Source organism: Trametes versicolor, assembly GCF_000271585.1.
Source record: "Trametes versicolor FP-101664 SS1 unplaced genomic scaffold TRAVEscaffold_2, whole genome shotgun sequence".
NCBI classification, from domain to species: domain Eukaryota; kingdom Fungi; phylum Basidiomycota; class Agaricomycetes; order Polyporales; family Polyporaceae; genus Trametes; species Trametes versicolor.
The window spans coordinates 2,889,638-2,903,656 of NW_007360322.1; the positions used below are offsets into that span (position 1 = coordinate 2,889,638).

A 14,019-nucleotide genomic window follows, 5' to 3' on the forward strand; every position below is an offset into this window, starting at 1 on the left:
TGCCTGGGACTCTCGGTACTAGCGCCGCTTGGCAGCCGAAGGCGTTGTTGTGCTTGCCGCGTGTTTGCCGCCCTTGACAGGCCAAGCTTTTGCTCACAGCATCGAGCGTTTTGAGACCCTCGGGGATCGTCTGTGGCAAGCTGCAGAGGCCAGAAGTACTGGAGAGAGCAAGCGGTGGTTAGGAGACGAAGGTTGTATGAGCACCGGATATATGGTCTGACACAACGTCGCGTGTGCGGGGCGGTGCCGACCGCCCGCGAAGGGAAGCGCATGGCCCTGGCCGCCCAGGAGCTGCCAGGCTTGTCGTCTGCCGTCGCGCGATGAAATCACAGCCACGCCGGCCCAGAACCCATACATATCCAGCCCTACGTCGGGTAAGCATCCCTTTCCACTTCCACCGTCTCTCTGCCAGCTTTCTCTTCTCCTTCCCCTTCCTGGCTGGTCGGTCTGCTCCGTGCTTGCGCTCATGAAGTTCCGGCTATCCACTAGTCTTGTCTTCTACCTGTCATTACTCCTCGATGAGCTCCCCCGAACACAAGCCGTCCGCTTTCCTATCCATGGACGCATAGCCGGCTTCAGCAGCTCGGATGGGGGCGATGTGCGACGCTTCAATCGCCTTGGGGCGAGGGCCAGCATCGAAGGTACCCCGGATATCACGAACAGTGGTAACACTATGTACAAGACGAACATCACGCTCAATGGGAAGCAGTTCAACGTCCTCATCGACACCGGGAGGTACGTGCGCGCGCGCCACCCAGCTTTTCTTGTCGCGCCTCGCGGTACTGACGTCAGTGCGCGCCGTAATTCAGTTCCGACCTGACGGTCACTGGCGATGTGCCGAATGCCGCGGACACTGGCAAGACTGCTGGGGTCACATACGCGTTGGGGGATACCAAAGGTCCAGTCAAAACTGCTACGCTGAACTTTGAGGGCTTCACGGTGCAGAACCAAGCTTTCAGTGAGTGCCAGTACCCAATAGCTCCCGCACTGTCACTGAGTTCCTACCGTAGTCCAACAGCCTGTCGACTCCTCTCACTCAGAGGGCGATGGCATCCTGGGGCTTGGGCCAAGCAGTGGGTCGGAGGTCCTCGCGCAAGTTGGCAAAAACACCGGCGACCCGGTACTAGACCGCATCTTTCGCCAGAACCTGACCACGCCGAACTTCCTTACCATCCTCTTGGGGCGCGCGGATGACCCTACGGACACGTTCGTCGGGGACATCACTGTGGGCGAGGTTGTATCGCCGTTCGAAAACATCACTAGCCAGCCACGCCTGCCCGTCACTGAGGTCTCTGCGCGCAGTGGGCAACGCTGGACGGCGTTCCTGGACGAGAACGGGATCATCGGGCCCGATGGGCAGCATATCGTCACGCCGAAGAAGGCGAACGGCAACAGACTGAACGCGCTGTTCGACTCTGGATTCACGTTCCCGCAGGTCTCAAAGTGCGTGTTTCGCAGTGCTGTGGATCGTCCGTTCTTGCTTATACCATTGCACATGTAGGCGTATCGCGGATGCGATCTACTCTCGCGTACCGGGCGCTAAGTTCACGACTGTGTCGAATGCGCCGGGGCAAATGTGGACGCTGCCCTGCTCGACAGAGCTGAACGTCACGTACCTCTTCTCGAACGTCTCTTACCCCGTTCACCCACTCGACACGGTGACGAGCGCATTCCGCGGTCCCGCGGACGCGAACGGCGACCCGACCTGTGTCGGCGCGTTCCAGCCGATCTCGCTGAGCGACCAGGGCTTCGACATCATCCTCGGCATGTCGTTCTGTACGTGGTTTCACCGGACCCCGCGTGTGACCTGAGTTGACCGCTGTGCACAGTGCGGAACGCCTACATGCTTATCAACTTCGGTGACTACGTCGACGGGGCGGCGTCCAAGGTCGGCGACCCGTACATCCAGCTGCTCCCGCTCACGGACCCCGCCGAGGCGCACCGCGACTTTGTGCAAGTGCGCATGGGCGGCATCGATCGCTCCGCGGACCTAAAGCTGCGCCCGGCGCTCACGGATACGAGCGACGACGACGATGACAGCACCACCACCGACTCGGGCGACAACATCAAGAAGTACCTGCCATACATCATTGCGGGCAGTGTCGCGGGCGGGCTCATTCTGCTCGGGCTCGTGCTGTACGCGTGCTTTGGTGGATCCAAGAAGAGGTACCGTCCGCTGCACGACCCTGCGCCGGCGGGTCTCCCTGGTCAAGGGCCGCCGCCGTTCCAACAGTACCAGCCCTCGCGCCGGTACTAAGTGCCTCGCTGCTTCATCTCGTGTCTGTCATTGCTGTGGCTTTGAGATCCTCGCACATCTAGGTTTTGGTTGGGAATATCTCGGGCTTGCTCTCGCGCTCATTGCTTCATGCACGGACAGACATTGGTATTATATCCGAGGTCGTGTAGTCTACCCTCCCCTTTGAATTGCTGCATTTACATATCAACTACACTCGCATAACTTATCCCACGCACATACTGTGCACACGCTACATACTCACAATGTTGGACAATGGAACCACTGACCTTGACGCTGCTGCCCTTGTGTGCCTAGGGACCCCCTCTTGCGCCCACTTCGACAAGACCGGCGATCGTGGCGGAAAACTGAGCGGACTCACCAGAAACGGCAGACAATGGGCGGAAGCACCGCGGCTTCGGGCGGGCCAGCTACCGAAGAACAATCGATGGGGGCCCGACACCGCCAGGCGATTGTTCGAGGGCAAGCCCGGCGTTGCGGGTGGGGGCGAGCGCGGGGCGTGGCGTGATGAGGGGACAAGGCGGCCGAGGCCCGGGGGTCGCGGTGCAACAAGGTTCATCGAAGCCTGGTGGAAGGAATGCCGCGGGCGCCGCGTGTGCGGTCGCCGCCTTGGTCCGCGTGGTGGAATGCACCGCAGGCGGCGACCGCTGCGCGCCGGAGGACGAGCGTGACAGTGTGCTCAGCGGTGCGCGCGCCGCAGAGGAGGCAAGGAAGGTGTGACTCGCTGAGTGATGGGCGAGACGCCCGTGTGGCAGGTCGGCGGAAGAGGCGCGGTGGACGTGGAGAACGCTGAGCCGGGGCGGCGCACGTTGCCGGCCGCGTCGTCGGCGAAGGGAGAGGCAGCGCCGTGGTTGGATTGGATGATGGGCTCCCACGCTGGACAGAAGGGAGCCCTGGCTGGCTGATGCTGATCGGAGAGCGTGCGCCGCCACTGCCGCCCGGCGGGCGTCGCCGAGCACGACTCGCAGGGGCCAATACGCAGCGAGCAGCGAGCAGAGCGTGCAGCGGGGGGAGTGCGTCGCGGCGAGGGGAGTGTGTTCGAGGGCGACGGAGGATGGCCGGCGATAAGATGGTGAGGAGGGCTCGAGGTCGGAGTTGGCGGTGGTGACGAGCAGGCCGCGCTGTGTGGCCCGGCGCACGCGTGCGAACCGAGTCCGAGCTGGGCTGTCGGCTCTGGCGCTCGTCCTTCCCCTTCTCAACGCCCCCAGCCCCCTCCACCACACCTTCCTCCCCGCGTCCATCATCCCCCTCCCCTCTGCCCCCCCGCCCGCCGTCCGGCAAGCAGTGCGCTCACCGACTACTCCGCCCGCCCACCCCGCCACCGCATGCTCAACGGCCACGACGACGACGACCCGATGGCCTCCGGCGCACTCTCCCCCGTCGCGCCGCTCAGCAACAGCGACGATTCAGACAATACGATGCAGGTCGACTCCGATGTAGACGTTGGCCGCAATGTGGATGCCGACGCCGACGGCGAGTATGACGACGACGATGCACAGAGCGTGCACGAGGCTAGCGGCCCCTCCTCCTCCTACCACAATAAGCGAGTCGTACGTGTTCCTCTTGTCTGTTGTGGCGAAGTTCGGCGCGTTAATGAGGTAGGCGGCATGGCAGGTGAAAGATGAGGAGGATTCAGTACGCGCGCTTCTTATGTCTCCATATGCGTCGCTTACGCCTCGCTACCGCAGGGCTACGAAGATGAAGCAGAAGCAGAAGAACCAAATGACGATGAGGAGGAGGACGCGTCGTACGCGGATGAGGAGTATGGTGCGCCCAAGAAGAAAGCACCCAAGAAGAAGAAGGCGCCGTCGAAACCGAAAGGTGTGTAGTTATACCTCGCCATTTCGCGCATATACCCTCATCCCCGCAAAGTCGCCCCTCGACCCTCAATACCCGACTCGGATTCGGATTCTGACTACGGCGCGCGCTCGAAGAAGAAGAAGAAAACGCGATCGGCGAACGACGAGATACGCGTGTCGAGCAGAGGCGTCAAAATCCCAAACTACGTCGACGACGCACAGGATTTCGAGGACGACGATGCAGACGCGCTCGCGTTGGCTGAAGCCACTGTTCCGGTCAAGGAGGAGGATGAGATCGAGAATGTGCTCAGCCACTGTAGAGACGAGGGACACGAAGAGGATGCGGAGGACGATTGGTACAGCAATATCGTACGTAGCCGCATACATCTCGCTATTCCTCCCCTTACACTGCCAATACAGCGTTTCCACATCAAATGGAAGAACTTTTCCCATCTACACAATACGGATGAGGTCTACGAGTTCTTGAAGCGCTTCAAGGGCCTCAAACGCGTCGACAACTACATCAAGGCGTACAAGATAGACCAGGAGCGTCTGAAGAACCCGAGACTCTCTAGGGAAGACCTAGAGACCATACTCCTGCGGCGCGAACGCGACAAGGAGGAACTCGAGATGCACAAGACGGTAGAGCGCGTGATTGCCCAGCGCGACAACGAGCAGGCGGTCGTCGAGTACTTCTGCAAGTGGAACGGGCTCAACTACGAGCACTGCACATGGGAGCTACAGGACGAGATCCGACCTATTGCGAAGGAGCAAATCGACGCGTTCCGCAAACGCGAGGCGGAGGCGAAGTTCCCCTTCAAGAGTGCGGTATATCCGCGATATGGGCGTCCTGACTTCGAGAAGATCAAGGAGGATCCCCCGTATATAGTTGACACTGGCGGCGAGCTCAAGGATTTCCAGCTTACGGGCCTAAACTGGCTGGCGTATCTCTGGAGCAAGGGAGAGAACGGTATCCTTGCAGATGAGATGGGTCTCGGCAAGGTGAGTAGAGCTATTCCTATGGAGGGTACTTAGTTTCGGCGAGCTAACGCGTGCCCACAGACTGTGCAGTCAGTTTCATTCCTGTCGTATCTGTTCCACGAGCGACGGCAATATGGCCCTTTCCTTGTCATCGTGCCCCTATCCACAATCACCGCTTGGCAGTCGCAGTTCGCGACGTGGGCACCCGACATGCACGTGGTCGCGTATATCGGTGGTGCCGCCGCACGATCTACCGCCCGCCAGTACGAGTTCGGGCCATCGGCGAAGAAGCTCAAGATGAACGTCCTGCTCACGACCTACGAGATCACCCTCCGGGACGTGAAGGAACTCGGCGAGATCAAGTGGCAGGTGCTCATGGTGGACGAGGTACGTGCGGCGTTTTGCGGCACAGCTTTGCGGGAATGGGCACTGAGCAGGTTCATCTCCGTTAGGCGCACAGGCTCAAGAACTCGGAGAGCCAGCTATATGAGGCACTCAGCGGCTTCTCGGCTGCGTCCAAGGTTCTTATCACGGGAACTCCCCTGCAGAATAACGTGAAGGGTACGTGGTTTGCTTGTCTAGGTTAACGTACACTTGTTCATTGAGTTCGACAGAACTTCTCTCGTTGATGCACTTCCTCATGCCCGAGAAGTGTGAGTACTGCCATGTCAACGGCATTTACGAGATCGGCATCTAACGCATCTGTGCTATCCAGTCCAGCTCACGAACGAGTTCGACCTCGCCGACGCTGATCATGAAGTGAAGATCAAGGAGCTGCACAAGCAGCTCGAGTCCCTCATGTTGCGCCGCCTCAAGCGCGACGTGTTGACCTCGCTGCCCACGAAGAGCGAGCGCATCCTCCGCGTTGAGATGTCGGCTCTGCAGACGCACTTCTACAAGAACATTCTCACGAAGGTGGGTCCCATCTGGCGTGACGCGTTACGAGAAGCAGCGACTTATCTCGGCATTAGAACTTCCAAGCTCTGGTGAAGAGCGCCAACGGGAACAACAACATCAGCCTGCTCAACATCGGTAAGTAACCTTCCTCCGACGAGCGGGGGTGCAGATGTCTTAACGCAGTCCCGCAGCAATGGAGCTGAAGAAGGCCGCGAACCATCCTTACCTCTTCGACGGCGCCGAGGTTCGCACTGACAACTCTGACGAGATCCTGAAGGGTCTCGTGATGAGTAGCGGGAAGCTGGTCCTGCTCGACAAGCTACTTGCTCGGCTGCGTCAAGACGGCCACCGTGTCCTCATCTTCAGCCAGATGGTCCGGATGCTCGACATCCTCAGCGACTACATGCAGATGCGCGGGTATCAACATCAGCGCCTCGACGGCATGGTATCGTCGGACGCCCGCAAGAAGTCCATTGCACACTTCAACTCCCCCGGCTCCCCCGACTTCGCGTTCCTTCTCTCCACGCGGGCCGGAGGGCTTGGGATCAACCTGGAGACCGCCGATACGGTCATCATCTTCGACGTGAGTAAGCTGCCCCGTCCGGTGCTGCCCCGTTACCTGTGCTGTCACTGCTGCCCGATGCGTGCGCCTCGGAGTTGGCACCACCGAGGGCTGTGCGCGCCGCATCGAAAACACGTTGCTGACGCCCCTCGCCCTTGTCGTCCCCCCACAGAGCGACTGGAACCCGCAAAACGACCTGCAGGCGATGGCACGTGCGCACCGTATCGGCCAGAAATCGCATGTCAGCGTCTACCGTTTCGTGAGCAAGGACACCATGGAGGAGGACGTTCTAGAGCGGGCGAAGAAGAAGATGGTGCTCGAGTATGCGAGTGAGTGGCCGTTTGGCGCTGTGCGCGGGCTGTGACCCCTGACCACGATGCCGCCGGGTGTCTGCTCGCAGTCATCAACCAGATGGACACGTCCCAGGCGCACCTCAGCTCCAAAGGCGGGGCAAAGGACCCTGCGAAGGCGGATGCGCTGAGCAAGGACGAGCTCCACGCGGTGCTCAAGTACGGGGCGCAGAAAATGTGCGTGGCTTGTCCGTTGCCTGATCAGCTATGCGCTGCCGTGCCCTGTACCGCAGCTTTACTAATGCGCCGTGCGTGGCAGCTTCGACAAGGATGACACCCAGCAGAGCAAGAAGCTCGATGAAATGGACCTCGACGACATCCTCAACCGCGCAGAGCACCACGAGACCGTCGCTGCACAGAACGAGGGCGCGTCCCTTGGTGGAGAGGGCTTCCTCGAGCAATTCGCGAACATCAGCGACGTTAAGAACGACATGAACTGGGAGGACATCATCCCGGCCGAGGAGCGCCACCGCTTCGAGGAGGACGAGCGCAAGGCGGAGGAGCTCGCCGCAGTGGAGACCAAGGACCGCAAGCGGACACATGCACCCGTGTCATATGAAGGTATGGACGTCGAGCACTCATCATCGGCACCCCCTGCGAAGAAGGCGCGCCATCCCCCACCGCAGCGGAAGACGCCAAGCCAGAAGGCGATGGAGCTCAAGGAGCGGGACGTCCGTGTGCTCGTCCGGAGTTTGCAGAAGTGGGGCGATATCCGGCAGCGATACGACATCATCGTGAGTACCCTCTCCTGTCCCCAGCAATACTACGGAGCGGGCGGTTGTTCATACGAGATTGGGCGCAGGTCAACGAGGCGAAGCTGCAGGACAAGAACCGCGGCATGATCCAGGACACGTCGGACGACATTATCGACCTCTGCGTAAAGGCGGTCGAGGAGAACAACGCGGAGAAGCGTGCGCGCATCGAGGCGGGCGAGACCCTCACGAACGCGCAGAAGAGCAAAGCCGTGCTCGTCACCTACCGTGGCGTGAACAACATCAACGCGGAGACGGTCCTCTCTCGACACCGCGACTTGCAGATCCTCTTCAAGTACCTCGACCCCATCTCTCAGGACGACATGTACACCTGGACAATACCGATCGACAACATTCGCCCGACGCTTAATTGGTCGGGGCGGTGGGGTCCCCAGGAAGACTCGATGCTGCTCGTCGGCGCATACAAGTACGGGTTCGGCAACTGGGAGGCGATGGCGAAGGACCCGCGGCTAGGGCTCGAGGGCAAGTTCTTCCTGGAGGAGGGCAAGAAGGGCGAGGACGCGGCGAGCAAGCCAATACCAAACGCCATTCATCTCGTGCGGCGGGGCGACTACCTGCTTGGGATCTTGCGGGAACACGACGAGAAGATTCGTGCTATCGAATCGACGCTCTCTACGCGGCATAACAGGCACTCGTCCAAGACATCGTTGTCGCCACCACCGCCGGTCGCGTCGACGTCGTACACGAGCGCGGTTCGAAAGCGGGCGGAGAGCGAGGCAGTCGCATCGGTGGATGAGGGGAGCAGTAGGAAGCGGAAACGGAGGCCAACGCCGACCTTCACGGACTCGTCTTCGTCGGATGAGTGGTATGTCTTATTCTTTTGTTTTTCATCATTCACTCCAACTTACTTACCATTGTGTCTTCTGCCTTAGCCCATCTATGGACGAAGCAGCGACGAAGGAGGAGCTCCGGCCGGTGAAGAAGCAGCTGAAAAACCTCAAGCTTTCCGGCGGTGACATGCCGAGGGAAGACAAGGTGGCCATCCTCAAGGAGTCCCTCGCTGCCATCGGCAAGCGTATAGAGGTGGTTCTGCAACAGAAAGAGGCGGCAGGCGAGGATCGAACCAAGTGGCGACGACACTTGTGGACGTGAGTGTCGTGACACCTTAACTATTGACATGTTGCTAACGAAGACGTTCCAGGTTCGTTACTCTGTTTTGGCCAAAGAAGGTCAAGGCAGGGAAACTTGAAGAGATCCATGCGAAGATGGTCATGAAGGAGAGCGCGCCGCGGGCGTCGTCGAGCGACGCTACATCCGCTGCGAAGAAGCCCCGACTCAGCACAGGTGCAGCTAGTCGAAGCGGGGCCCCCTCTCTACCATCAGCATCGACAACCTCGTCGCACACAAATGGGAAGTACCGGTGACACCCTCCCATCGCCCTCCACCCGTTTCGTTCCTTTGCTCCGCCTGCTCTGCTGCCGTTGAATATCAGTGACTGCTATACCTGCGTATGTAATGCCCTGCCCCTCTGTATCGTTGACTATCCCACCTCTCCCTCTGTACTCTACCTCGACATGACCCTGATGCTCCCGGACACACCTCATCGCGCACTCTGCTCCGCTACTGTCTTGTTTATACGTCAGTGCCCGCTCATACGTTACACTACGTGCTTCACTTTTTCGCCGCCGCCGGCCCCCACCACCTCAGCACCTGACGTCTTCGCCCTGCGCTCTGCACGCTGTTCCTCTCCGCGATCCCGCTGTTTTCGTAGTACCTACAGAGCGCAATCATCTGAATTACCCTGTGTATCATTGTGTCTTAATAATACAACAATATATCCGTGCAACTATATACACCGTCCGCGCTCAAGCAGCTAGAACGAGTCCTGTACGGGCGGGCCTAGCTAGAGATGAGGCGAGTCACGATAACTGGAGTTTGGGTGTAGTCTGGGAGCGGGGAGAGTGTCGTGCCACATTTACGGGACGCGCTGTGATCAGAGAAGTATACACAGTGAAACCGACGCACACAAGCTACCCTGCGGACTACTCCGTTCTATATATCCCGACCCGCAATCGCAACGCTGACCGAGAGAGGATTGGACCGCTTGCGGCCGCCGTCCTATTTTACACCTACGTGCACACTGTGGAGTTCAGCACTCGCCCGCCCCGTCAGGACCCGGACCGAGCACGAGCGACACTCACTCTCGGCCCTGGACGAAGATGGCCGGCTTGAGCGTCGAAGTGCCGCCGCTGCGCTTGCGCGTGCGAGGGCCGACGGTCACGCTAACCAGCGGGGGGCCTCCGTCAACAGTGGTCAAGCTGGACTTGCGCTGTCGAGATTGCGATCGACGCCTCGACGAAGTCCCGTTCGCCCCAGCAGCCTGTGCAATGGGCGCGACCGCCGCGCGTGCCGCTATACATACCGCTGTCAGCCACGCCTCGTCCTGTAACAGAAAGTGAGGGCGAAGGGGACGCACCTTCGACGACCTTCGCGTCCGCCTCGCGATGGAAACTCTCCATGAGCGCAGTGTAGCGCTTGACTTGCCACGCAAGCTGGCTCGCGCGCGCGGTGTTTCCCTGGCTCAATGCCCACTTGCGTTCCTCTTTAAAGCGTCGCCGCTCCGAGTCCGCGAGGCTCGCGCGCGCGCGGAGCACTGCAACGTCGCGCTCCTGGGGCGTGAGCTTCCCCTCTGGATCGAGCGAGGATGGTACAGAGTCAAGGGAGATCGACGGCGCGGTACTGCAGTACGTGAGGGTTGGGGTAATGGGTCGGATGTCCGTAGGGCGGCCGTGGCGCTCGACGCGATCGCGCTCGCGCTGGAGGTCGGCACGTTCCCGCTCGCGGTCGGCGCGTTCCCGCTCACGGTGGCGGTCGTGCTCCTCGCGTTCACGGTGGGAGGGTTGGTTATGTCGATGGGATCGCGTGCGGTCGCGACCAAAGGAGACGAGGCGGATGCGTTTGGAGGGTTCCGGTGCTCGCGTGTGTCCAACGGTCACTGGGATAGGAGGGCGTTCGGTGTCTACCTGCGCAGCAATCGCAGGGTCCACGTATTGGGCAAGAAGGTCGGTCACGAGCACTCCGAGGGCGACACCGATGACCGTGCATGCCGTTTGCATAACATCCGAGAGTCGCAAGAAGTCGATGACGAGCTTGGCTACGACACCAACGACAACGGCGACAACCACTTGCGGCAGCTGGGTAAGGGTGTTCTGCACCAGGACACCCTGGAAGAGCCCATTGAGGAGGAAGTCGGGGGTGGAGGGTGTGTGTGTGGGATCGGGGATGAGGGTATTTACGAAGACGCGCGCGCCGAGGGCGAAAAGGAGCGGGAGACCAATCGTGAGTTGCATGAAATGTCGGGTGTGGTCATATAGGCATGAGAGGGGGGTATCCACGGGAGCAAGAGCGAGCGCGACCACAAGCACAGCGACGAGCACAGTAGAGAGATGAGGAGGGCCGCAGGGCGGCGTCTGTCCGCCCTGTGAAATCCAACACACGGCCAACACGTGGGGCTCGGCGCGCGCTATCGCATCTAGGACCACAGGCACAGCGACGACAAGCGTCGGAATAACAGAAAAACAAGTGGGGTAGGGTACAGCAGCATGCGTAGTAGTACAAATGTCCATCTCAAAGCTCCGTGTCCACATAATTCGCCATCGGGTCCTCCGTCATTCGGCGGTTCATTCGGTAAGCCTCTGCATCTGAATAAGCAAAGCGTTCACATAGCATGGGTAGATGAACAGGAACTTACCGAGCTCTTCCTCCGAGACCTCATAGCTCTTCTGCTTCTTCCCGAATCGATCGTCGTCCTCCCCACCCTTCGCTTTCCGTTTCCGCTCGTCGGTAATCGCCTGGGCAAGCTTGCTCTTGTCGAGAGCGAGGTCGCCCTCGCCGAGACGTTTCTTCGAGAAGAGCTCCTCCGCCTTCTTCTTGCGGTCGTCTACGCTATCCGCGACGGGTGGTGGAGGAGGTGGCGGCATAGACGAAGTAGCGGCCGCCTGCAGAAGGTGCTTCGCGCTGGACTCCTCCGAGGCCTTGATACCGGCTTCGCCGGTACAGTAGGACATGTGAATGGACGAGCGGCAGCATGCGTAGCCCCATGAGCCTGTCACCATGTCGTACCACGAGCCCCAGACCTCGGTGTGGTTGTTTACGTAGACTAGTAAATGGTGAGTAGGGTCCAGGATGCAACAAAATATAGAAGGCATACCATCTTCGGCGTACTTGGACTTAACCTTGGCCCGCTCCTTGCCCTTGATGACCTGACCCGTCCTCGAGTACTCAACGTACTCCTCGGTTTGTCCATGGAGCAGCTCCTTCGGCGCCTTCTCCAGGTACTCCTCACCACCGTACTTGGCGAGGATGCTGACTTTCGTCGTGTCCTTGAGCTCGTCCTTCTTTTTGTTATACTCTTTGTGCAGGAGCTGCCCTTGTGTGGGGAGAGCATTGATATGGACGTCATTTCCTCGTTGTGCGGCGTTCCACGCGAAGAGCTGTAGTTTCTGCACTTCCGGGGCCTCTCCAGAGTAGCGCAGGAAGTTGTCGCCCGTGAATCTCGCCTGAGCCTTGCGTAAGCACATCTCTCAGCCACAGTAGACAGGATACGTACCTCCTCCACTGGGACGTTCTTGAGCGGGTTATCACGCATAGAGCGAGTCTTTGGATCGTAGTATGCACTCGACGGGTCCAAGTTGATGAGGTACTTCGCCGTGTCCTCACGGATACGCAGGTTCCGCACTGTAATGCGCGTCTTCGTGTCCAGCTTCTGGCCCACCGCGTCCGCCGCATCCGCATACTTGTCCGTGTCCTCATCCTCGTCCTCACTGCTCCCAAAGTCGTCGTCCCGCCCCTCGCTCTTCTCCTTTCCTGCCTTCGCGATCGCCCGCACGGCCGCGAGGTCCGTCGTCGTGCGCTTGTCGATCTCCTCCTCGCGCAGTCGCTGCCGCTCCGCCTCAACTGCCTCGTACTCGTCGTACACATGCCGGTGCTGGCCCGGGTCGTACCCGTTCCAGCGGTCGCGTTTCGCGTCGTACCCGCTCGCGACGTCCTGGATCACCTCGTCCGGCGCGATGTCGCGGTTCGTGAATTTCGCGCCCTTCTTGCGTGGCCGCTCGAGGCAGTCCGCTTTCTTGTGTGTCACCGCCCCACAGTTCTCGCACGCGCCTTTACGGTACTTCTTCGCAGCAGGCCCCGCCTTCGCACCGCGGTCGTACCAGTTGTCGAGCTTGTCCGCGGAGCGGTCGTATTCAGGGATACGTTGGTGGCTGAGTGAGGGTGCGCCAGTGTCGAGATACCACGGTGCTTGGGCGATGTATTCTGCGAAGTACGGATATTAGATGTCTTCAGCGCCATAGAGAGCATGTATAAGTGTACTGACGGGGAATATGGGGGTTGATGGGCTTTCCCTCTTCATCAAGAGCTGCCGGAGCAGTACCAGCTTTCCGTGCTGCGTCGAGATCTTTCTGCCGCCTGAACTCCTCTCTAGAAAGCTTGCCAGTAGCTGCACAAGTAGTCAGTATCGTCTGCGTGGTAATCCAGCATAGCAAAGACGGCACCTGAAGCGGAGGCCATGATGAGGAATGGTGGTGGAGGTCAAGGAACCTAGTGGATGCCGCCCGAGGTGAGTGCCAACAAATAAACGCCCAAAGTAAGCACCGGCAAAAGAAAAAACCACAATTGACAGTGACGAGATTCGAACTCGCGCGGGAAACCCATCACGGTTTTGGACGAGACCTAAACGTGACGCCGTAACCACTTGGCTACACTGCCTTGATCGAGAGAGCTTGCCAGCAATCATGGCCGTGTATATACGTGCAGTGTCTAACGCAGGAACCAACTGTTCCACTAAATCTCTCGACCATCCCCTTCTCCTGTTTTCATACAGTACTCCACGTTGTAGTGCACGCTGCCGAGGCCAAGTATAGACGGGAAAGGGATGTCGTCATTATAAAACAGGAAATTTATAGAAGCATCCGCAATACAAGGTGGTGGAAAAACTCGGTCATACGTCTCAGCTCACAGGTTGAATTATGCTTGTCTCTCGAGCGATGTTGATTTACAAACAGAGGTGTGCGATCGTCTCTCCTTCGCGGTGCTAGAACGTCCCGACAATGTGCACATGGACATGTTCGGGAACGCATGCTCACAGCAAAGAAACACCAATGCACCCCCAGGTCCAGACAGTGTCCCCTACGTCAGCGATTGATACCCAGTGAGCTCGAGATGCCTTGATGCTCAATCAGAGTCGGCGATGGTCTTGCCGCGAGAGCCGTGTACGGCAAGGAAACAGAGAGGCCCTGGCTGAGGTCACATCGCTGCTCCACGAGAGAAGGTTTTGCCGAAAAAGCGATAGAGAGCAGGGGTGCATAGCAGGAAACGTGCTGAGCATGAGCACACGGATATGAACGTCCTGGATCGCACCGGATGAGCGAGGAGAGCGAGGAGGCGGAAGAGGAGTGGGAGG

General features: G+C 59.4%; 4 protein-coding genes and 1 non-coding gene across 5 annotated transcripts; 2 read left to right on the forward strand and 3 right to left on the reverse strand.

The window, feature by feature from the left end:
* The first annotated feature begins 402 nt into the window (after positions 1-402).
* Positions 403-2,534, forward strand: TRAVEDRAFT_56366 (acid protease). Its single transcript, XM_008035813.1, has 5 exons — positions 403-735; positions 810-958; positions 1,011-1,443; positions 1,502-1,776; positions 1,830-2,534. The coding sequence occupies exons 1-5, from the start codon at positions 467-469 to the stop codon at positions 2,255-2,257; spliced, it is 1,554 nt and encodes a 517-aa protein (XP_008034004.1). The 5' UTR covers positions 403-466; the 3' UTR covers positions 2,258-2,534.
* Positions 2,535-3,579: 1,045 nt separating this feature from the next.
* TRAVEDRAFT_43618 (transcription regulator) lies at positions 3,580-8,980 on the forward strand (the record flags this gene model as incomplete). The annotated part of the gene is made up of 17 exons (XM_008035693.1): positions 3,580-3,804; positions 3,869-3,889; positions 3,943-4,075; positions 4,127-4,422; positions 4,474-5,055; positions 5,116-5,421; positions 5,487-5,595; positions 5,649-5,687; positions 5,750-5,949; positions 6,006-6,066; positions 6,123-6,514; positions 6,666-6,822; positions 6,894-7,020; positions 7,103-7,577; positions 7,646-8,421; positions 8,489-8,704; positions 8,758-8,980. The coding sequence occupies 17 exons, from the start codon at positions 3,580-3,582 to the stop codon at positions 8,978-8,980; spliced, it is 4,338 nt and encodes a 1,445-aa protein (XP_008033884.1).
* A 773-nt stretch (positions 8,981-9,753) lies between these two features.
* On the reverse strand, positions 9,754-10,906 carry TRAVEDRAFT_43619 (uncharacterized protein; the record flags this gene model as incomplete). Its single annotated transcript, XM_008035694.1, has 2 exons — positions 9,754-9,968; positions 10,033-10,906. The coding sequence occupies 2 exons, from the start codon at positions 10,904-10,906 to the stop codon at positions 9,754-9,756; spliced, it is 1,089 nt and encodes a 362-aa protein (XP_008033885.1).
* Positions 10,907-11,091: 185 nt separating this feature from the next.
* On the reverse strand, positions 11,092-13,127 carry TRAVEDRAFT_69363 (pre-mRNA-splicing factor SLU7; the record flags this gene model as incomplete). Its single annotated transcript, XM_008036333.1, has 6 exons — positions 11,092-11,251; positions 11,308-11,715; positions 11,767-12,115; positions 12,166-12,872; positions 12,934-13,056; positions 13,112-13,127. 6 exons carry the CDS (start codon positions 13,125-13,127, stop codon positions 11,184-11,186), a joined length of 1,671 nt encoding a protein of 556 aa, XP_008034524.1. The 3' UTR covers positions 11,092-11,183.
* A 106-nt stretch (positions 13,128-13,233) lies between these two features.
* On the reverse strand, positions 13,234-13,325 carry TRAVEDRAFT_t36. Its single transcript has one exon. It is a non-coding gene; the product is annotated as a tRNA-Leu (tRNA).
* Positions 13,326-14,019: the final 694 nt, after the last annotated feature.